This window comes from Lathamus discolor, chromosome 4 (assembly GCF_037157495.1).
Source record: "Lathamus discolor isolate bLatDis1 chromosome 4, bLatDis1.hap1, whole genome shotgun sequence".
Taxonomy (NCBI): domain Eukaryota; kingdom Metazoa; phylum Chordata; class Aves; order Psittaciformes; family Psittacidae; genus Lathamus; species Lathamus discolor.
In genome coordinates, this window is record NC_088887.1 from 39,763,384 (window position 1) to 39,788,645 (window position 25,262).

Sequence of the window (25,262 nt, forward strand, 5' to 3'; positions counted from 1 at the left end):
ATTTCAGTTTTCATGGTTGCAAATGCTATTTCCTGCCTCTGTACTTGAACAGCTGCTTCTCTGATCTCATCACCATTTTCTGGACAACTGCTCTTACCCAGTTTACCTCCAGCTGCTACAAACTTCGTATATCCCATTGAGTCAAATTCTTTTCTGTCCACCTTCTGGTTCTACTAAAACTGCCTGCTGTTGTAGTTGGTACTGACAACACTACCCAATATACCAACAAAAATTCACTGTATCAATGCAATTGCTAAGAAAGTAGATACTGAAACTAAGGAAAAAAAAAGAAACAAAATAATTCAGGAGCACTGATTAAAAAAATCACAAAAGCATGAAATAATATTAATATGCTTTAGAATTTTATTAAAACTACTTGGATTATTAATGTAAGGTTTAAGTAATTTAGGCTTGAATGCAATCTTGAATTCTTCTAAAAATCAACTTGGCAATGGCTTTCCTTCTGGCTCCAAAAGTTTCAAAGCAACAAAGTAAATGCGTAAGAACTCCAAATACCTCCTACAATTCTCACTAAACCTTGATATGTACAAATACATGTGACATCAAATGATGCTCTTAGAGATGAAGTACATTGCCATGGTTATAATATATAAAAAAAATTCAAGATAATTCTCCCAATATTCTAAGTGGTAAAATGAAGTCACTGTAGATAAGGCTAGGATGCTGCTCATCACAGCCTGGCTCTGCATTCCTGTTGTTCCAGTGTCTCAGAAGGTGTTAGAGGTGATGGGGCTCTTTGCCTCACTGGAGGAAGTTTAATCTTTGATGTTTGTTGGCCATGAAAGTGACAGCAGTATACAAAAATATATATAAACTGGTAAGCTAGCAAATACTTCCTAATATTCCTTTTCCTATTTATATACAGGCCATATGCTGCTTTCTTTTCTGCTTGGACATAACTTTGAGACACACTTCAATTATGTTTTATGGGTTTTTTTTTTGTTTTTTTTTCACTGCAATTTAAAGGGGTTTAGCCAGCTGAATGTCTGATAGGCTAGGCAGGGTTCTTTCATTTCAGAGCAGAAGAGTAAGAAATTTTTTGGTAATTAAACAAAAAATCCAATCAAACAAAACTCCCTATAACTACATGGTCAAATATCTGCAGCACCTAATTACTAGTATTATTATTTATTGATTGCTAGCAATGATTATTTTTGAACTGAGTTTTAAATTCTGCTGTCCAAGAGGCATAGATGCATGGCTTTTCTGTTTATAGTTCTCTTTCTGCAAGCTACCTGTCCAGATAACAGTAAAAAGCACCTCATTCCTGGGGTTTTGTGCTACCACAAAACGGGCAACATGTGGTCACTTTAAATATGTGTGTGTCTTTGTCCCTCAGCTGTTCCTGTGTTTCTCCAGGCAGGAACATCCATCTGCTAGCAGCAGTCTTGTAAGGAAAGCAGGCAAAACAAAGGGCAGGAGTGTTCTGCTTCAAAATTAATTAGTTAATTAATTAAGTAATTTAATTTATATATTTAAACCCTGCTGGAAAATAGCAAATTGTGGCATCTTGGAAAAAACACAAAATACCCAGCTGTGTAATAATGAAGCCTACAAGGGCCTTTGATTGAAATAAATATGGCAAATAACACCTGTCAGAGCTTATTGCTTAAGCTTCTTGTAGAGAAGTGACAGGTGGTTTTGGGTTTGATTTTTCTGGCATTTTTAATGATGTAATTTTAATTTTTTTTTTTTTTTAGTAGAAGAACAGAATTCATGGTGTAAGAATGAATTCTGTGGAAAATCTGCAGCTGTGGAATTACGGGGGATTGCTGGTGCATCTTCTCTGACCATTGTCCTGGGTTTAGTAGTAGTAGTAATTTTTCTCCTTCTTGGTAGCTGGCGCAGTGCTGTGTTTTTTACTTTTGGCCTGGGAACGGTGCTGATAACACTGATGTTTTTAGTTACCGCTCAAATGTTTGGTCTGGCCAAGGACTTTGTGAGCCTCATGCTGTGCCAGGGAGGAGGAGAAGCTGGGAGGAAGCTGAGACAGGACACCTGACCCAAACTAGCCAAAGAGGTATTCCATACCACAGCACGTCATGCTCGGGATGTAATTGAGAGTTACCTGGAAGGGCAAGGGCACTGCAGGGTTGGACTAGGTACCAGTTGGTGCTCAGCTGGGGAGGGGGCGAGTTATCGGTTGGCTGGTGCTGAGGTGTTGTATTCTCTTCCCTTGTTATTTCCTTTATCATTATTATTATTGGCGGTAGCAGTAGTGATTTGTGTTATACCTTAGTTACTGGACTGTTCTTATCTCAACCCATGGGAGTTGCATTCTTTTCAATTCTCCTCTCCGTCCCTCTGGGAGTAGGGGGAGGGCAAGAAGGGGGGGAGTGAGTGAACAAGCTGTGTGGCTGGGTTTAAACCACAGCAACCATATACAAGGGAGACATTTAGTTTTATTTCAGTGTTTTGAATGATGGCTTTGAATGTTAGTTACATTATTCAATGTGGAAAGCTGCTTTATCTGTAATATAAAGCAGGGGAGTTTAGGCTGCGTGAAAGATTTAAGTATGTTTTAAGAAAAAGCTAATGTTACATCCGAGTGTAGGCTGAGAATGTATACAATATACAGTTGGGGACATAAACACTTGGGTTTGCAGTTAGGTTTAAATTTGAATCTTGTTCTGTTTTTTTTTCTTTTTCTGATGTAAATTTAATTTTCTCTCCTTGTTTCACTGCTGAATCTGTGTGTTAGTGTTCTGAAGAAACATTAAAATCAGTGTTTAGACAAAAATTCAATGACTTCTAATGCTTCAAGATATTTGAACACTTGGCATGTTACTGTATGATAAATACAAGACTATTATCCTTTACAGATGTTGAAACTTAAAATTAAGTTATGAATTAGCTTGCTGGCTTTCTTGCAATTCCCTGTGAAGTTATACTGTGAAACCAAGTACTGTAAATTTAGGGAGATGCCACAAGCTATTTGTGCTGATTAAACTGTATGATTACTGGATTTACCAGCAAAATTTTTACTGAGCCTTGAGAATAGATGATGTATTGTAATAATAATTAGCAAATTATATTTTCTATAAAGCACAAAATACATTGTTGCATTGGGGTAATTAGGGATAGAAATGAAGTAAGTGCTTTGAAAGTGTTTTTGAAGATAATGTTTGGGTTTTTTTCTACTCTCAGATTTCCTTCCCTTCAACCTGATAACTATACTTGAGTTTGTTCATTTTTCTTATGCATGAATTTTTATATGAAATACCATTTTAATTGTCATGGTTGATGGGGTAGTTGTTCACCCTTTTGTTTCTTTATGTATACTGACTATTTAGGCCTGAGGCAGGAAGCCATTCAGTTATGTTCGCTCACCAGTTTTGGACTTAGAGCTACCATGCTCTTTGTATCAAACCTATTTCACAAACTCAAATAAGTGTCTGTAGCAGGGCTTTCTTGATCAGACAGATTTCTAGAAATCAACAACTTCTATTTGTTTAGCAAGTCTAGCAAAAAAATTTAAAGGTTTTATAAAATGCCCTCTACATGGAAGTATGCAGGAATATCTGTTTTATTTAAAGAATTGTTATCTTCTCATGGCAGGCTCCACATGCATGTCCTTTTCTGGCATATTTTGGAGATATTCTGTATGAAGGCATTACAAAAAGCTCATTTGTCTTACGTGACGAGTCTTTTTAAAGCTTCTTTTGAGGTATTTCTACTGCTAAGGCAACCACTTTGTAGATGATGCAAATGTGCATAATTAAGTGTAAATCAGGGCAGGAAAAATATTTCTTCTAATATTATAAACAAGCTTGAGTGTTTGTGAAAGAGCTCTCTCTAAGGCTGATTGCTTCGTGCTCCTCCCTCTATTCTCTGGTTTAGGAAGTTTCTGCAGCTGCAGAAAAATATCTCAATAGATAAATAACTGCAAATTGTCAATAAATTATTTAAAAAGCAGTTGTAAGTCTAGCAATAGTATAAGGATTTTTTTTAATAGTAATTAATTTTCTTTTAGTATACAATTTCCATAATAGAAACTTCTCTCATGTGATTTTAGAGTTTAAACACAAATAGCATTTCTTTTCTTAAAATATGTATAAAAAGAAAAATAATTATTCTACTTGCAAAGTTAAGTCAAAATAAAAAAAGTTTTAATTCTGTTTCACTAATGTGTGTGTTTATGTGTAGGAATCACAATATGATTTCTCTGTATATAGACTTTTAAAAGGATTTCTCATTTGTATACAGGTTAATGTGTAGTTAATGAGGTAAAGATGAATGAAACCAAAGTTCCATGATTTTTTTTCTCAGTTATATAAAGACATTTCTAAAAGTTATCCTGGCTCTGAATTTACACCATTGTACTTCAAAGCAATGTAGGTTTTCAGGGAATGTTATGTCCTACATGTAGTGAATTGCCTTACACACATTTGGTTTTGTTTGCCAGTTCTTAGCAAATAAAACCCTTGTTGCATAGTAAGACTAAACCAAATTTTGAATAGCTGCTCTGACAAGAGGGATAAAGGGATTCTACCGTTACTTGTCTGACCTAAACGTATTAAACGTAACAGCCTTGATGAAGAAAAATTGCAGTGCTAAATTGAACTTATTTGCATATCGAATGATGTAAGGACATCTATTACAGTTTAAGCATTTGAATCAAAGAATCAGAGCAGTTTGGGCTGGAAAGGATCTTGAAGATTATCTAGTTTCAACACCCCTGCCATGGGCAGGGACACGTTCCACCAGACCAGGTTTCTCAAAGCCCCATCCAGCCTGGCCCTGAACACTTCAAGGGTTGGAGCAGCCACAACTTCTCTGGACAATCTGTTCAAATGGCCATTACTAAACTTAAAAAAATGAGTGTCATTATATTGTTACATATGTCACACACACATGGGATGGAAAATATTTCCTATCTCTTTTTTTTTTTTTGTGGTAGCTTTTGTAGCTCTTGTAGTAGTTTTTACTGTAGTTCTTGGTGTTTCAACTGTTAGATCTGCCCCTGTGGGGAAGTACCTGCTGGCTATAGGGAGCTGTCAAGGCTGTTAGCAGTTCTTAGAAACTGAGCTGTGCACTGAGATGTGCAGTCATCTTTTCTCTGTTGTCCTTACAGTGATCCATAATGCATAGGAGGTAAGCTGGTTATTTATACAGCATTTTGCATATTACACTTCTGAAGATATGTGCTGGGTACACTATACCCAATATAGCAAAATTCTCATACAGCTGAAGGAGTGTAACAGAATCTTTGTGTTGTGTCTGTGTTGTGACTATTGCATGAGATGTTTGATCTAGCAAGTCTTGTAATCTCTTTCTAGTATTGGTTCACTTTATGTAAGTTCTCTCTTACATATGCATTTTAATAGCTAGCAGGGTTACAAAATAAACGTATTCAGCTTTTCTCTGTCAAACTTCTCAAGTTGTTGGAAATAGTTGTGAATTATTTTTTTTTTTTTTTAGGTATTTCAGTCTTTAAATGCAATGCTTATTACTTTCTGCTATAGGAATAGATAGTTGTTTCTCCAAAACAGTAAAGAACCACTGTTAGTAATGTGAAATCATGTATTTCACACGTACTTTGAAGTGTAAGGAACTTCTCACACTATGAAAAAAATATTCTTTCAGTCTAATTCTAAACTATGTGGTTTTATTCCACAAGAACATATTTTGAAGATGTAACTTGATGAAGTATTTTATGTGGGTGACTTGATATACTAAAAATAGAAGGGTATCTAAATAAAATCAGGAGTTTTTTCTTAATCTTTGTTTATGACACACCTTGAGCTTTAGTTACTGAAACTCTTTAATGGCATTCACCATGTTAATTTTGAAAATTCTATGTTACTTCAAATCTGATAATGATTAGATTTAATATCTATATCAATCAAGGTACTGTGGAGATCTCTCTAAGAAAACTTCCCCTCATCCAGTACTTTCCTCCTGCTAAGCACAAATACAATATACTCCACAGGGCTCAGTACACATCTCACTTACCAGGAGTTCATAACTGTGTTACAAACCCTGCTGGAACTCCAAACAGTGTAAGTGTTGCGTAATTGCTTCTCTTTATCTAAGCCCTGTGATGATTCTGTTAGAGATGGTTATATGCCTCATGTCCTAGCTTAGGACAAAATTATATTTTTCTTTCATGTCATTTTACTCACTGCTATGTATGTGAAAGTGGAGCATAATGCACTGTTTTCTGCAGTTTTGGAAAGCCTTTAAATGATTCATAACTCCTTTATATAGCTGGTTTTACTGCAAATTTTAGCAGCATGTAGATTTTATAGGCCAGAATCCTTTCTGGAGATTTCAGTGGCCTTCAGGATGAAAACAGAATTGAAGGACTCCAACAGTGATTTCAGTGCAGAAGTTTTGTTTTTAATTCCACTACCTTTGTAATGGCTATCTATACCTTCTTTGTCTGGAGAACATACTGCTCTAGCATGTTGATCCTTGGAAAGAAAAAGCAAGAGGCAAGAAATGCCTCCTTGGAAGTGCACTGTGAAATCAATTTGTCCTCTCAAGTGCAGAGTCTGTCAAAAAGAGGAATTAGTATAAAACATGTTATCCTTTAAATTCGAAACCCCAGTTCTTTGGGGATGTGATTGCAGGGACAAAAATAGGATCAAAATAATTGGAATTTGGACTCCTGGAATTTTGAGCTGCTCAATGACAACAATGTTAAATAGAATTTTTATTAGTGGCTTTTTTTTTTTTTTTTCCCCCGGGGTATCTCAATTTTTAATTCACGCTTCACCATGATCTCAGAGCCCATTTTGTTTATTCTGGATATGCTGTGACAGCTTTTTAGAAAGGCTTTCTTAACTTGCATAGCTTTGTTTTCCCCCTCTTTGCTCATGATTATGCATTTTAAACCACTGCTCCCGTATTTATTCACTCAGGAGAGTGGTTGGAGAGGAGCACAACACAGTGATTTGTCAGAAGCCTTGTCTGTAGCTGTGCTGATAACCCTGCTACTTGTAGACATAAAGTTTTCCACAGTGGCAGAAAAAATGGCAGGCCACTGCTTACTTAAAAGACTGATACTGGAAGCTGATGAACTATCATCTTTTACTATCAAGATCAGGTCCTAAATTAATTTCAGTAATTCTTCTGAAATGGTAATACCAATCAGATGGTTCAAGAAGTACCTACAATTTCTTCGGGAAAGTGACCACAGTGATGCTTTTGTCCTTTAGGTGGCGGCATATGACTTCACTCTTCCAGTTAATACTCCTCTGGCAGAGTTCCCATTGACACAGACAACCCGTGGATCTGTAACTTCTGTGAGATCTATGCAGAACTTTCTTGGTCCTTCACCACAGATGGTGACTGTGGCTGTTCCACTCTGCAGAGTTAAAGCAGTTGGTAGGTAAACTAGGGACTTACGCACATGGTGTATACTTACGTTTGTAGTGATGTTTTTGCTTGTAGTCTGATTGCAGAGAATTACTAGTTTAGAAAAATTTCATTGATAATTGCATAATATGTAAATTTTCTGGATGCCTGCAACATTTTAAATTTTTTATTCATATTTTTAAATGTGAAACCTGAACTTTCTTTACATAATTACGATGTGCTGGGAAAAAAAAAAAAAAAAGAACCATTTGCCTAATGAGTAATAAAAAATAGTTTACTAAAACTCAAGTTTTGTTTCTATTGATTTATTAGCATTTCTAGACCTTAATCATGCAGGCCTTAGTATTTACAGCAGTTCATCTGAAAAGTATGGAAAGGTAGTATGTAATTCATACTCGTTTTTTTCTTTATCCTGTCAAAACCAGGAGCTCTAGATATATTTAAAACTCCTTGAAAATGCCTCTCACTGGCAGTTATCCAATTTGAGAGAGCAGGTGGTAGTGTAGTTCATTTGCTTTGGTTTGCTTTTGTATGCAGAACTGCACCCTTCTTCTGGCCTGTCAGTTTTTTAATGGCCAAAGTTACAGGCCATTTGCCTGCAGCAAGAAATTGATTTTTTAAATGACTCTTCTCTGCTTCTCTGGAAAATAATCCGTGGTTCTCTTTAGTCTCCTGTCTGATCCTTATAGTCATGCAGACCTACACATTGTGAATTCTTGAATCCACTAGCTTTCCTCATTCCAGTTTTTAATGTATAGTCACTGTTCATTTGACTGAAGTTCAGAGTGTCTTCCTGGAATGATGTTTGTGTACTATTTAAACAACTTGGGAGCACTGAAGCAGGCTTGGCCAATTAAATGCATAATGTAGGGTAAAAGCAACTCCAATTTTTTAGATTTTTATCTATGGCTTATTTTTTTCTTTGTCTTTCTCTGTAGGGCTTTAAATTAAGTCTTTCAAGATCTTTTAAAATATCAAAGAAATCTGGGAGACCTTCTTTAGATTCTGTGATGGAAATAAATCAATATTAAATACTTCTAAATATCTTTAGTTTAAGAATGTGTAGAATAAAGATAAATGTACATGAGGCTATTAGAAAGCATGTCTCTAAAAAGATCATGAATCAAAGCGGCAAATTACTAGTACAGAAGTTATGTAACCTGAAGAAAAAGAAAATGTTTATTTCCTTTTCACTTTCTTTGTGGAATAATAAATAAATTAAATCAATAGATCTTGCTAATAGATTATAATCCTATGTAAATGTTATTACAAATTTGTGCTTCTGCCACATAGCAATGGTACTTTGAAGAAATTCTATTACTTGTAGGCGAACAACAGGTAATCATAATATTAAAGTGATTATATAATATTTTCAATTCTATGAAATAGTTGAAAAATAAAATGTGGCTTGTATTTAAATTTAAATATTTGACTTACATTCTTACTGGGAATTTTAGTGGACTGGGAAAAGGAAGAAGTCTAAGAAATGTCTTAACCACTCAGTATGTCACATGATCATACAGATGCAGGTAGCTAGCCAGTTTTTGTACTGTTAAAAGAGAACTTGATAATTTTATTACATTTATGATAACTTAAAATTTATATCTGTTACTGATTCATTATTACAGATTATCACTTTAAAAACTAAAAGTGGGCTAAAATACATCTTGCAAATTCTAATGCTTTATGACACTTTCCATTAAGTATTTTATTTTCTTCCCTGTGACAGTTTTTGTGGCTGACTGGGATTCAGACTGCACAGAACAGTGCAGTTGCTACTTAAATCAATAGATTATATCTGATATTTGTACTAGGGATTTTTCTAAGAAAAGAATCTCAATGATCTCAGAGTGGTTAACTGAGACTTTTAACTTCAATGTAGTCAATGTGTTTTCAATTTAGAATCATAGAATCATAGAATAGTTAGGGCTGGAAAGGACCTCAAGATCATCTAGTTCCAACCCCCCTGCCATGGGCAGGGACGCCTCACACTAAACCATCCCACACAAAGCTTCATCCAACCTGGCCTTGAACACTGCCAGGGATGGAGCACTCACAACCTGTCTGGGCAACCCATTCCAGTGCCTCACCACCCTAACAGGAAGGAATTTCCTCCTTATAGCCAATCTAAACTTCCCCTGTTTAAGTTTTAACCCATTACCCCTTGTCCTGTCACTACAGTCACTGACAAAGAGTCCCTCACCAGCATCCCTATAGATGTTTCTTTTTTTATTTTTAAACAACAAAGTTTGTAGACAGTTTCAGCACCTGCGAAGGAGAGAGTGTCTCTTAAATACTTCTAAGACTTTTCCCTTGGAAACTGCTTTATCAGTATGTAAGAAAGCACTGAAAGAGTAAAAAAAGCCCAAAGCAAAACAGAAAACTCTTAAGTGGAAAAGTACAAGCCCTACCTCAGCCAGACTTAAAGGAAGAGGATGTATTATAAATCTAATTGACCCCATGTGAGCTGTTTCTTTTTTTTTTCATGGGGTAGGTAATTTCCTGCCTAGTCTTTCAGTCATGCCATGTTTTCCTTGTGCAGGCAGTTTCTGTGAGAGGTGAGGAATTTGTGAGTGAACAAGATGTAGTTGCATATTGGTGGAAGCATTCCAGCAGATTAGGTTCCTACTTTGAAACAGTATTAGTTTATATGCCTGTGCTTTAGGAAATATGGATAGTATTATTGCTTACATATTGTGAGATATGTGATGAGGAAATTTTTTAGGCTTTTTAGGAGGAGAGAATTGAGCAACACTCTTCATCACGAAGTCTGAAACAAAATTGCAGATTTTAATAAAACCATACTTTAGACTTGCTAGGTTCATTTTCAGCATTCAATCAAGATTTTCCAAATTGTCACTTTAAGCTTCATCCTTTGTGACACTCTCTTTGTTGCAGCTATATGAAGTTAAGAAAAATGCAATTTATTGCAAAATATTTCAAGTATTTTCTGATTGTTATTGTCACAAATGCATTCATCTGCAGTAGAAAGATCATGTGGGTCTCTGTTTATAGCATCTTTATATGAAGAAGAGATGCTGTAAGTCTGGTAGATATGAAATTCAAATAATGATAATGTGACTAAAGAATCATAATAAGACAAAAAGTAAAATCACAGTAATTTTTTATATAGCATGGGAACAACAGAAAGAACATACAGCTTTAAAACAAGGAGAGAAATATTTCTGCAGAAACAATGATTTTATGAAGGGACTTTGAGGAAATATTTGTCAAAATAATGCTGTAGAAACAAATTGTTTTTTCCAACAGCACTTAACTCACCATTGGAGCTCTCCACAAGGGAACTTAAATTTTCACAACATTCAAGTGGCTTATATTTCAACACTGCTGAGGAAAGCCTGAATTCTCAGGTATGTAATCACAAGTATTGTTATACTTATTTTTGGCTATAGCTTCTAATTAGAAATGACAGAGAAAAAAATACAGATTTGGAACTCAAAATTCAGTCATGTTTCAAATACATGGTTAAAATATATGAGTTTCCCATTCTGGTTTTGTTCAGTTTTATTTTATGTTTTTCTTTTGATCACTAGAAATTTTTCCAAAACTCAAAACTGGTCTTCTCCTGACTTTCTGATATATGGTAAAGCATGGGCACTATGAAACACTGACCATGAATTGTGTAATAAATAGCTTCCTCACAAAGATTTTTTGCCTACACTAATAAACTAGGCAGTGACAGTGCAGGAATGCAATTGGGGTGCCATGATGGCCCATACAGTTAAACTGCTGTCCCGGTGTGTTGCCTGGTACAGCTTTAGGATAATTGAATAGAATAATTGAATTGAATAGGATAATTGGCCAGTGCCATTCTGGTTTGGAACATATAGAATTTGGCTGTATGAATGAAAAATGCAATAGACCATAATTTATTGTTTCTAATTCCCAAAGTCTTTGTTTAGAAACTGTAAAAAATTATTGTTGGCAAGGATGAAAACACTTGAAACTTTTTCAAGTATCTTCAGAAAGCAATGATAATACAAAGTCAAGGTGTTTTCCTAGCTATGGATCTGTTAGGAGATGAAAGAGTAACTCCAAGATAAAGGAAATTTTTTTTTTGTTTCCACTCTTATCAAATTAAGTTGAAATAATGATTTTTGAAGAACTATTCTGAACTTCTTGCTTTTTCCACATATCCACCTGTAAATCTAGATATCACAGAATCACAGAATCACAGAATCCCAAGGGTTGGAAGGGACCTAAAAAGATCATCTAGTCCAACCCCCCTGCAAGAGCAGGGTAACCTACAGTACATCACACAGGAACTTGTCCAGGCGGGCCTTGAATATCTCCAGTGTAGGAGACTCCACAACCCCCCTGGGCAACCTGTTCCAGTACTCTGTCACTCTTACAGTAAAGAAGTTCTTCCTGATGTTAACGTGGAACCTCCTATGTTCCAGTTTACACCCATTGCCCCTTGTCCTATCACTGGATATCACTGAAAAAAGCTTAGCTCCATCATCCTGACACCTACCCTTTACATATTTGTAAACATTGATGAGGTCACCCCTCAGTCTTCTCCAAGCTAAAGAGACCCAGCTCCCTCAGCCTCTCCTCATAAGGGAGATGTTCCACTCCCTTAATCATCTTTGTGGCTCTGCGCTGGACTCCTTCAAGCAATTCCCTGTCCTTCTTGAACAGAGGGGCCCAGAACTGGACGCAATATTCCAGATGCAGCCTCACCAAGGCTGAGTAGAGGGGGAGGAGAACCTCTCTTGACCTACTAACCACTCCCTTTCTAATGCACCCTAAGATGCCATTTGCCTTCTTGGCCACAAGAGCACATTGCTGGCTCATGGTCATCCTCCTATCCACCAGGACCCCCAGGTCCCTTTCCCCTTCGCTACTTTCCAGCAGGTCACCCCCCAACCTGTACTGGTACATGGGGTTGTTCTTCCCCAGATGCAAGACTCTACACTTGCCCTTGTTAAATTTCATCAAGTTTCTCCCCGCCCAACTCTCCAGCCTGTCCAGGTCTCGCTGAATGGCAGCACAGTCCTCTGGTGTGTCAGCCACTCCTCCCAGTTTTGTGTCATCAGCAAACTTGCTGAGGGTGCACTCAGTTCCCTCATCCAGGTCATTGATGAAAATATTAAACAGCACCGGTCCCAGCACCGACCCCTGAGGAACTCCACTAGTCACAGGCCTCCAGCTAGATTCTGTGCCATTGACCACAACTCTCTGCCTTCTTCCTTTCAACCAGTTCTCGATCCACCTCACTACTTGATCGTCAAGCCCACACTTCCTTAGCTTATCTATGAGGATGCTGTGGGAGACAGTATCAAATGCCTTACTGAAATCAAGAAAAACTACATCTACCGCTCTACCATCATCCCTCCACCTAGTCACTTCCTCATAGAAGGCTATAAGGTTGGTCATACATGACTTCCCCCTCATAAAACCATGTTGGCTGTTCTTAATGACCCCCTCATCCTTGATATGCCTAGTGATGGAGTCAAGAATAAGTTGTTCCATCATCTTTCCAGGGATGGAGGTAAGGCTGACCGGTCTATAATTACCCGGGTCCTCCTTCTTGCCCTTCTTATAGATTGGTGTGACCTTTGCCATCCGCCAATCCTCAGGCACCTCGCCCGTTTCCCACGACTTACCAAAGATGATGGAAAGTGGCCTAGCAATGACCTCCGCCAGCTCCCTCAGCACCCGTGGGTGCATTCCATCCGGACCCATCGATTTACAGATGTCCAGTTTGCATAGCTGATCCCTAACCCAATCCTCATCTACCAAAGCAAACTCCTCCTTTGTCCTGACTCCTTCTGGGGCTATAGAAATCCGGGGCCCTCGGGGAGAGTCTGCAGGAGTAAAGACAGAGGCAAAGAAGGCATTCAGCACCTCTGCCTTCTTTATATCCTCTGTCTCCAGGGTACCCACTTCGTTCAGCAGTGGGCCTATATTGCCTCGTGTTTTAGTTTTATTTGCTATGTATTTGAAGAAGCCCTTTCTATTGTCTTTAACCCGACTAGCAAGATTGAGTTCCAAGGAGGCCTTAGCTGTCCTAATTGCCTCCCTACATCCTCTAACAACTGTCCTATATTCCTCCCAAGCGGCCAGCCCCTCCTTCCATAATCCATAGATTCTCCTTTTCCACTTGAGTTTGCCCAGCAGCTCCTTGTTTAACCACGCCGGTCTCCTAGATCCCTTACTTGACTTCCTACTCATTGGGACGCTCCGATCCTGAGCTTGGAAGAAGCGGTCCTTGAATGCTAACCAACTATCTTGAGCCCCTTTACCGCCTAGTACACTTTCCCATGAGACTTCCCTTAGCAGTTGACTGAAGAGGCCAAAGTTGGCCCTTCGGAAATCCAGAACTGTGGCTTTGCTAGGTATTCTATTCCTCCCACACAGGATCCTAAACTCCACCATCTCATGGTCACTGCAGCCAAGGCTGCCATTGACCGTCACCACTTCGACCAAACCCTCCTTGTTGGCGAGTACTAAATCTAGCAGCGCTGCTCCCCTAGTTGGTACGTCCACCATTTGCATTAAGAAATTATCATCAATGCACTCGAGGAACCTCCTAGACTGTGAATGACTGGCTGTGTGAGTCTTCCAGCAAATATCGGGGTAATTAAAGTCCCCCACGACGACTAAGGCATGTAGTCGCGAGGCTACTTCCAGTTGCCTGTAGAAAGCCTCATCAACTCCTTCGTCCTGATCAGGAGGTCTGTAATAGACCCCCACAACTGTATCACCCATGCCAATCAGCCCCTTGATTCGTACCCACAGACATTCCACTTGCTCCTCATCCGACCCCGGACAGAACTCAATACATTCTAGTTGCTCTCTCACGTAAAGAGCAACTCCACCACCTCGCTTTGCTGACCTATCTTTCCTAAAAAGGACATAGCCATCCATGACCACATTCCAGTCATGTGAACTGTCCCACCATGTCTCTGTAATCGCCACTAGATCATAACCTTTAGCCCGCACACAGACTTCTAACTCCTCCTGTTTATTCCCCATGCTGCGTGCATTGGTGTACAGGCATTTCAGGGAGCCAGTCCTAGTACCCTTTTTCCCCTGCGGGACAGGGTCTAAAAAGCTATCCTTTCCCACAAGTGAAACAAGAGATTGATAGTCCTCCTTAGCCCGCCATCCTTCAATCCCTAGCATGTTCCTCTTGGGCTTGTCCCCAACAGGCCCAGCCAAATCCCCTCCCCCCTTCCTAACTAGTTTAAAGCCCTGTCAATAAGCCCTGCTAACTCCTGCCCCAAAACCCTTTTTCTTCTCTGGGACTGGTGTATCCCGCCTGTCACCAGCAAACCAGGTGTCCCATACAGCAGCCCGTGACTGAAAAACCCAAACCCCTGCCTTTGGCACCAGTCACGTAGCCATACATTAACCTGCAGAGTCTTCTTATATATCCCTTCACCCTCGCTTGCAACAGGTATGGAGGCAAACACCACTTGCGCTCCAGACCCTTTAACCAGCCGTCCCAGGGCCCTGTAGTCTCTCTTCATTGCCCTTATGTTCCTCGTAATAATTTCATCATATCATGAGCCATGTATTTAGTGGTTGCTGTGCTTCATCAGGAAAACCTCTTAATTTCTGTCTGGCTAAGCACTCCAACCATGATCTGTTCGTCTAGTTACCTTGTATAAATGAGCTTTTTATTCTGGAGAGTTACCTTGTGTAAATGAAGTTTTTATTCTGGAGAGAAAGTATTGCTCTTTATAAATTTGGAGAGTGACTGGAAAGCATCTAGTCTGAGCTGATAGGCATACTCATCTTAAACTTACATTTGTAAAAAACTGGGCTTCATTGCTTTCTAGTGCTTTCTTGCTTTTGCTCTGATCTGATTCCTAACAGAATGCTTAGGATAGAACAATATGAAAAGTATCATGATGTTTGCTGCATTCTTTCTTTCATCACTTCTTTCTTTCTCTTCAAATATTTACAGAAGCTTGACCTGAAGAATATCTCAAGGCAGCAGCTGACATGGAAAATAAATCGTGACAATGTAGGCAAAAATACAGAAGATGATATTTTTAAATTTAGTCTGCAGACTGGATTTCTTGATCCTGGACAAAAAATCAGTATTGCTGTAGTCTTCTGCCCTTGTAAGTAATTTTCTGAATTTTTCCCAGATTTGTTTAAATGACTTTTTATGGTGAATCATAGCTAGCACTTGTTTCGACTAACTTCCAGTTGAAATGACTAAATAATGAACTGAAATGCCAAAAGAAAGGTTTGTTGTGGTTCAGAGAAAATAAGACAGCTGCAGAATGAAAACAAGGCATGGAATCATCTGATAGCATTATTTGAAAAGTCTGTTTTGCACATATAAAGTATCTAGTTTTACGCATATCAAACATCAAAGGCTGGGATATCTTGAATTATTTTAATTACTGGTCCTTCATGTGCATTTAGGTTGACTTAGATACTAAAGCTTTCCAAGGGTACTTGGAATGTGTGCAGGCTTTTTTTCAAAATAGCCATAATTTAGATAAGAATGAACATTTTTTGCCTCAATTAGATGCAAAATCACACAGCCATGGCATTTTCTGAGCTGTCTGCTTGGGCAACAGACCGTAAATAAAAAACATAAGATAGATTTCTAACAAAACTTGAGAGCATGCAGGAAGATAGTAATCAACCACATACACCAGAGAGGAATGACAGAACATGATTATTAGGATTCCACCTTCTTGCCAACCAAGTGTTCATGATAGAGGGTAAAGTAACACTGTGTTTTACTTAAGTCCACTAGGATATCCTACTAATGCCTACAGAACTCAGTCATTTGACAGTTTTAACTGGCCTGCTTTTGAGACCCCAGCATTCTCAAGGGGAAGAGAAGTTCTTTTGTCAGTTGAATCGGATCCCAAGTGTCGTGGTTTAAACCCAACCACAAACCTCGTCCACTCACTCCCTCCCCTTCTTGCCCTCCCCCTGCTTCTGGAGGGACGGAGAGGAGAATCAAAAAGAATGCAACTCCCACGGGTTGAGATAAGAACAGTTTAGTAACTAAGGTATAACACAAATCACTGCTGCTACCACCAATAATAATAGTGCTAAAGGAAATAACAAGAGGAAAGAATACAACACCTCAACACCAGTTGACCCATAACTCGCCCCACTCCCCCCAGCCGAGCACCGACCGATACCTTCTCCAACCCTGCAGTCCCCCTACCCCTTCCGGGGTAACTCTCGGTTACATCCTGGGCATGACGTGCTGTGGTATGGAATACCTCTTTGGCTAGTTTGGGTCAGGTGTCCTGTCTCTGCTTCCTCCCGGCCTCCCCTCCTCCCCGGCAGAGCATGAGGCTCAGAAAGTCCTTGGCCAGACCAAACATTCGAGCAGCAACTGAAAACATCGGCGTTATCAGCACTGTTCCCAGGCCAAAAGATCAAAACACAGCACTGTACTAGCTCCTAAGAAGGAGAAAAATGACTGCTGATGCTCAACCCAGGACACCAAGTCAGCAAGTGAGCATCCCTGTCCTAAAGAAAGATGTTACTGCTATTCTTTATGGTAGGACTGAAATCTATAACCTCAATTAAGCACTGGAAACAATTCAATATAATTCCAAATAATTAAAAAAAGAAAAAAGAAAAAAAGGTATAAGAGCCATGGCATGATTCTGTATAATGAATTGAGAAGACTGTATTAAATGTTGTCCTGCAAACATATGAATATGCAAGAACAGTATTTAGTTGCATGCATTGCTTGGAGTCTCTTGCTGCACTTCAAAACATTTTTCCATTGTGTTTTATGCCTCATTAGTAGTTTTGTTTTCAACTTATGAATCATATCAACTCGTGATTTTGCTTCATGAAGTGGAAAAGTAATTAATATATAATGATTTTTTTCAGAATTATTTAAAAGGTCATTTATTTTAAATTCTTTTATTCTTTGTTTGAGCAGCAAATTCTGACTCTTCTAAAATAGTATTTCTCTGTGCATATAATACCTGGAAAGTTTTTGACCCAATCAGTATCTGTAGTTGTAGTTTTTACACTTCTGAGCTGTCTGTGAGGTATTCTTTTAGAAATATGTTTTTAAATTACTCTATTATATATTACTATAAATTAAACTGCTAGAAGAAAGTTAAAAGACATTTACTATTGGAAGGCTGAGCAAAAATATTTACAGCATGTTTCTGGCTTTGATGCATCACTTTGTCTCCTTTTCCCCTATATCCCTCCAGAGTAAATTGCAACCCCCCTGTTTTTTTGGCTGAAACATTTGTTTATGAAATAGCCATAAAAATGTGTTCAAAGCAATATGGATTTTTTTCCTACATGGGTTTTGTTTTGTATGTCGTGTAATCCTTGGTTTTGGAACCAAATTACGTGATCTCATCTTCATTTCATGTATGCAGGTGATCAACAATTTTTAATGATAACTGGCATAGCTTATCAAAATACATAGAGATGAGCATGTTTTGTTAAAGGATTTGTTTTGGGAGCAAGACAAAATAAAAAATCCAAGGATACTAGGTGAATTGAATGAAAATATTGTTCCAGGGTGTGAGAAAATGTTGAAATATAAAAATCAGGAGGACTAAAATAGTGGGAGCAGGATTACAAGACGATCAGATAAAATGCAGAGAGATATCATAGGAGAAAAATCTGGAAGTTATCTCTTTTTCAGATTTCCAGTTTTACAAAGTTTTAGAAATATGGACTTGGAATCACAGCTCACTTAGGAAGCATGTAATGATCTAGTCAAAGCACATCTGGAGAGTATGTCTAGACAGAAGAAAGCCTCTGCATAAACTTTTGAATGTTGAGAATCTGTTAAGATACAACTCAAAGGAGAAATAGGATAAAGAAGTCAAGAAACAGAAACATGTTATGGCCCCAGGTCTCTGGAGTAAGAATGTAGAGGAAAGAAGGATGGAAATACAGCAGGTTGAAAAGTAGAAAAAACCCCCAAACAAACTCTTAACCTTCTGTTATTCCTTGAGATGCAAGAAAAAAACACACCATGTAGTTTACTTTTAAACTTTTAAATTTAATTCAAACTTTTTTTCTCCTTTCATAAATTTCTACTTTGCTTGCAATAGGGTATTTTTTTTCCTGCAGTATTTCAGATAATAAAGCCTACAAAGTAAGTGTTGTAACTTTGAGAAGGTATTTTAGTAGATATTTTTACAACGTGTGCCCATAATTAGAGTAATTGTGGATCAGACTGAAATAACCATTTGTGAAAAATACATATAAACATTTTTGTCTGCTTTGGATTTCAGAAACATATGCTAATAGGAGGCATAATATCTGTATTTTGCATTGATTAGGTTAATATATATAGCTTTGAAAAGAAAATTGCTCCCAGCAGTATTAGACTTGGATAATAAAAAGAACTAATTTGTATTGGCAGATACCTGGTGATCTTTAGGGCCTTGATGAGCACAGGGTCTCATTTACTCCTTCTAAGTACCACTCTGGCATTTGAAATAAAATAAATTCTAATACTGTTTTGTGCAGCAGCTGGAGAGGCATCATGTGATAATGAATAGTTAAAATGATCATCCATATGATGGCTGTGTTCTGTTTAGGTATTAACGTAATGATAATGCATTAAAATTGCTTGCATGTTGCAAAGACTGAGAAGCAGAGAGCAGCATATGAATAAAAGCCAATGTTTTGAATTACTGAATAAATTGCAGGTTTAAATGCAGCTATGTATATGCAAAAATATGATTGACAAAATAAATTCAAATGACAATTATTAATATTTTTTCTGTGTTCCCATTTCTTTTATTTACAGAAAATCATAAATAACTGTAAAAATTAATTGCCCTTGATTTGATGTTCTAAGTATTTTCCCCAAATTTATATCCTACTTGTGCTACACCTTTACTGAATATAATTACTCTTTCTTGTAAGAGAACATTAGATATATCATAACCCACACAGGAGACCTAGTTGATGACTATAGTGCGCTAATTACCTCCATAGGTTTGTACTGCAAGACTGTAGAATGTGGGGGTGAACAAACCTTAACATGAACTTTGAGCGTGCATTACAGTGCAACATTTATAACACAGTGCTAAATACTATAGTAAGGTACAGAATTAAATTAAATGCAAGAGTTTATATAATGTGTGGTAATACAATGCTACCCATTAAAACTAAGTACACTAAATTTAATAGAGATGCGCAGGAACTGAAGGTATATTAATATGAATATCTTCTGCTGTACTATAGGATAATGAATTAAGAGAATATGAGAAATTTCACTATATCTTATTGTGATATGAAAATAAAATTACCTGCAGCGTAGTAAGTTACAGTAGATCTGTTCTCTGGAATCCTGTGTGGAAAAATGCCCAGAAACGTACCCGTGAGTTACCAGTTCAGTGACCCTGGAAGGTGTGATGATTATATGATGGGTACAGATGACCATCATGACCTCCATCTCCTAAGGTTTCTTTCTGCAACAATAAGATATTAAATAACTACACCATTTAACAGTTTCTGTGGAGAAATTATGAATTTATTTTTGATCAGGGTTTTTTTTTTTTTTTTTCCCTTTTTTTTCTAAAGCTTACTTGTTTTAACTACTGGTGACTTTTCTGCTTTGAAGTCTGTATTTCAGTGTATGCAAATTCTTCATTGACACCCATTTATGCTGAAGGTGTATATATGCAATGAGGCTTGAATTGTTGGAAGGGCAAAGGCACTAAAACTAAATTGAAAGTGTTTTTTTGGGAGACAAGTGAACAAGTGCAGGAGCTGAATAATAATCTAATACAAACTTAAGAGTTTGAGAAGAGCAGATGGTGATATTACTTTCTTCCCACACACTCTCAAAATATCAAACCCCATGCTATTATATAGTTAAAATTTCTGGAGAAATTGAGAATATGGAGAGCCTTAAAGAGGTGGCTGTTCAAACTAGCTTTTTCTCTCTCTTTAAAGTGGACTGAAGCAGGTGGAGTGAGAAGTATGGGAACTTGAAATATTTCTCCTCCAAAAGTGCTTGATTAGTATTGACAGGAGAACTGATAAGTACATTATATAACAGACTTTTGGCAGAAATGTGATCTGTTTATATTTCTATTATCAAGGAGTCTGCATAAAGTATTGTTCCAGAATATCATGCTAGGGAGTTAGGCATTCTGAACTGGATGACTGAAAATGAAGCAGCTAATGATCATATACACTTGTACTTTGAGAAATTGTGTTTCTTTATTCTTTTTTTTTTTTTTTTTTTTTTTTTTAAGGTAAGGCAATGAATGCTTATTTCCCCTCATAAATGTATCTAGAAAATACAAAGGAGAAATTTCCCATATAATTCCACAGATTTTGTTAGCCCTTGGCAAATTTAGATTGGCAGATTTGTAAATACCGTCGAATCTCCCTAGGGAAAATATTCACATCTGCCGGACTGCTTGTTGCTTGTCCTATAGAAATTAATGGTGGTATATAAAAATATCAGCAGCCCAAGCTTTGACAGTAGGCATGAAAGGCGTGATTTATAGGATAAGCTCATAACTTCAGCTGTTAGTTCAGGACATAATTATTACTTTCAAAGTAATACATTTAACATAAATTATCCTGAAAACATTGGTCCTAGGTGTTACAAAGTAATAAAATGTTAATTAAATCATTCACTTTTTTGTCTATGTGTCTGTTTAAAAAAAGGACACTATCTCAACATCCTGGTGTTTTTGACGTAAGCAATACATTATTGGCTTACATATTATGCAGAATTTTGATGTTAGTAGAGTGTGTGGAGCTGAACAGAGAAGTGCTGTCTGTTCTGCCTCTGAGCGAGTCATGGATTTTATTGCAAATGCATGTGATCATACAGTTACTGGAATTTTTAGAATTGTTATGTGCAGTATGGATTAGAAGTTTATATGAGGAAAGCTTAACAGTATTCTTTCCTAAATTTTGAAGGTTTAACTTTGGACATATGTTAAATAAGAATATTTTAAGATGTGAGTTAGTGAAAATTTCATCTTCTTTGGTACTGACATATGCCCCTCTGGTTTTCTTCCTTCATGGTGTTCCATCCTTATGGCATTTGTTGGTTATGGTCTTTCACTTTACCATATATCATATATATGTATGAAAATAGGACACCATGAGTATGGTTAGTTAAAGTACACTTGTAGGGCAGTAGACTTACCTAGCTTGTACATGGGAGTAAATTCTATAGATCTTTTCTTACAAGCATGTCAGTTTTCATGCCTCTCCATGACTTTTTCTGATGCCCTCTCAACTTTCCCTCATAAAAGGGCTCTGTGCCAGAAAACAGGTGTATTCTTGCTGTATCAAAGCCTATATCCTGGTTTTAGGTGCAACCAGAGCAGCCTAGAAGCACAAGCTTCTTAGCCTTCTCAGCAGTATTGTCTCCTAAATTTGATTTCCCTGTAACAGGGAATTAGCCAGATGTTGTAAACACTGCAACAAGTTCCCATTTAATGTTTTTCACTTTGACAGCTTTCTGTTTTCTGGTCTGAAACAAAGGGATCTGCAGGCCATATTCTGATAAGACATCTGTGAAGCTCCTTTTTTGTTATCTCCATGAGGAAATTTGCTCTCATAAGGAGGGAGTAAGGCAAAATATTTTGAAGACACTAGGTTTCCTCTTTGTATATGTAAATAATGGCAGCTCTTTCTCAGGCTGTGAAAATAACTATCTGAGGAAATCTCAGAAGAGCTCATAATGTTTATTTTGTTTGTGGTGACACGTGCTCATACAGACAAATAAAATACAAAATTATTTGTTTTGTTATCTCTTTCCTCCTTAATTATTCAGTGAGGATGTTTTCATACTTACTAATCTGGTGACAGAAGGGAATCAAACAGAAAGGTGTTTGTCTCAAAAATGAAAAGATTAAATTTTTGCGTTGTCCTACAACATATCATGCAGATTTATTTCTAAGCACAAGTGTTCATTAGTTTGCCCTTAAAACTGTATTTTGCTAGCTGTTGGGCAGGTGGGAATGAATGAAAATTTAGCAGGTGATTCTGAATGATTTAAAACACCATTTTTGGTAGTGTAACAATTGTGGAAAAAATCACCTTGCTTCCTGTATCGGTGAAAGAAAATGTGCTTTTTCTATCCTAGAGAAAAATGCCTTGCAGCAGATAGCAAGATAGCACAAGGGGCAGAACACAAAGACATGGGAGATGCTCTCAGAGGAGGGTAGGACCTGTCCTGCTGGATTGTGTGAGGCTGACTTGGCAGCAGTACAGGTTTTATTGTCATCTGTTAAAATGTAATGATTGCCATCTTAAAAGGCACCAACTTTTTCTTGCCTCGGAAGTCAGATGCTTCTGATATTTATTCATTTATAAAATTAGCATTCTGTGTATCCATTAGTGTAACTTATGACTGCAATTCTTAAAATTCATTATTACATTGACGTTATATAAAAAGAATATTAATACAATAAATTAAGAACTCAGACTTTGAAAAATTTCTGTCAAATTAAACAAAATATGGATTTCTGGTGTGCTACAGGCAAGGGTTATAAGCTTTCTTAATAAATAATTCTTCTAATGCAATTGTATCAGTGTACAGTATTTACTGTATGTTAAGCTACATTTTGAGGAAGAAAGCAATACCAGTGACTTTTTAAGAAACCAATCAACCACCCTCTCCCCCCAAGCCTTGCCAAACTCTTTCAATTGCATATGTTTGTGGTTATATATATATATATATATGTATGTACATATATATAATTATTTTTTACAGCTTGTCCTGGGACATACGTATCTGAAATGTCACTTTGTGTAGATGATAATCCATCACATTACAAAATAACGCTGTCTGGCACTGTGAAGTCACCAAAAATGTACTTTGATCCCCCCTTTTTAATGCTGATGCCAGTTCCTCTGGATGTAAAAACTGAAACAGCCATCAGGATCATTCCACAAGATTATATAAGGTAAAAAAATCTCAAAATAAATTAGAGAAAACTTGAATAATTCTTGGGGTTTGTTCTCTTCCAAAAAGTTAATTAATTTGTTAGTGAAGGTTAGTATTGGTTTTCTGCTCGGTAGAGGAGTCTGCATATTTAAGAGAAATTCATGTAACTAATATTGCTGTACATTCAACAAGCTCGTGGTCTGTCCTGAAAATATTCTTGCTTCATGAAGTAACCATCTTCTGAGGGATTTACTCTGCCATATGCTTTTAAAATTACTTTGAATAGCACAAAACTGAAAAAGAGAGTTCTACCAGGATTTTTTGTTGAATTTAGCTGATACCAAGATCATAGTTTTGTTTTGTTTTGTATTGTGATCTGATAAAATCTTTCTGTTGTTTTAGTTTCTCTACTCCATAGGTTATAAAGCACTGCTTTGAAATCTAGATGTTGTTTGGGCAATTGGTGGGGTTGTGGTTCCTTTTTTGTATTGTTTGCTTTTCTTTTCCTAAGCAAGATTTTGCTATCAAAGATGAGAGCACAAATGTTTTGATCCTGTCACTTAATATAATAAGCAATCCATATATTTTATTTTTTTCTGTAGATCACCCACTTTATCCTGTTACTTGAATTGAAAATAGAGCCTTTTTGTAATCTTCATGTTATATAGCATAACTCAGCACCACACCTATTCCAATATGATGGAAATCTTAGTATTTTAATCTTTTGAAACACTCTTGTGTACATGTTTGTTGGATAAGATACAACTTTTCTATTTGCAACTAGGAAAGAGCAGTAACATTAGTTTATTATGCTTACATAAGTATCATTTTAATACCTGAAGAATTGCAGCAAATCTCTTTAAGTTGCTGTACATTAATGAAATTAAATTTGCTTTCAAATGATTATTGTCATATTTTGTTTGAGTTGTAATATCAAGTTATTTCTCTAATATCAGTAAATCAGTACTGAACTGAAAGGATTTCATATGGGTCTGGACTGGCTGCCCTTCTCATTTTAGAACTGGAACTTAAAGTTACACATCTGGGGAATGCATCTTAAGTATCTTCATGAATTTACCCTTAACATTTCTATTTCAAAACTTGCCTTAACTGTTGTGCAATAATTCAGTTTAATAAATACCAATGAAAGTTTTAAGTTTAGGAAATCTAAAGTAAGGAAGTAATATTTATGCTTTTAGTAGAAATTGCTCTTCATTTAGATGTTGAACTATTGTGGGTTGGTATGAAACATTCAGACACGTAGAAAACAAACTAGCATATAAATGCTAAAGGAATATTAATCCTTTAGTTTAACTTGATTTATAGCTCAAAACTCAAGTTGTTATTCTATATGTAACTGTGAAAAACTTTCATAAATGTGTGAATCTGTGAATTTAACTTTATTACTGTCATCCTGTGAGCCCAAACGTAACTGCTGTTTGTTTTTAACTCAGGCAATCACAAATTCAAATTGAACTTCCAGAGGTTGAACTCGAAGATGGTGAAAGGATTTACCCTTTTTCTGTACAGTTCTCAGGACAAGATACTGTTCTTTCTTCAGATGGCACAAATAAGGAACTAATTTGTCGTATCAGCTTCATATCATCTAGGCCAGTGTCATTTTCAGGGAATATCTGCTTCATTGATGAAGAAGAAAACAGGTAATGTGTATAATTGAAATTAATTTTGGGCATGGTCTAAACTGACAAAATTGTATATAAGACACAGGACTCATATCAGCTGGGAAAAGGCATACAAGAGTCATTCTGGAAAAAAAAAAAAAACAGAACTGTCTTTTTTTTTTTTTTTTTTCCCCAACTGAATTACAATTCAAAACCACAGAGTTCAGCTTTTGTCTCTAAGGTAAGATTCATCTAAGTGGCCATCTTAAGTTCTTGTATACCATTTATATCTACTGCTAATTCTGATGTTTATTTTGGCCTTCTCAGATTGCTTTGGAGAGACATGGTCTTCATTCAGCAAATCCCAATGTTTTCTATTACAAAATATTTTGCTTTTTGAAAAATACCCTGTTAAAATCTTC

General features: G+C 36.9%; 1 protein-coding gene across 1 annotated transcript in view; it reads left to right on the forward strand.

Moving 5' to 3' along the window:
- CFAP47 (cilia and flagella associated protein 47) overlaps window positions 1-25,262 on the forward strand; it is a 302,627-nt gene that overhangs the window by 34,358 nt on the left and 243,007 nt on the right. Inside the window, exons 22-26 of the mRNA XM_065677208.1 lie at window positions 7,185-7,353; window positions 10,615-10,715; window positions 15,284-15,443; window positions 23,045-23,237; window positions 24,673-24,879. Of these exons, the coding sequence (XP_065533280.1) occupies window positions 7,185-7,353; window positions 10,615-10,715; window positions 15,284-15,443; window positions 23,045-23,237; window positions 24,673-24,879 (830 nt within the window). The remainder of the gene's footprint in view (window positions 1-7,184; window positions 7,354-10,614; window positions 10,716-15,283; window positions 15,444-23,044; window positions 23,238-24,672; window positions 24,880-25,262) is intronic.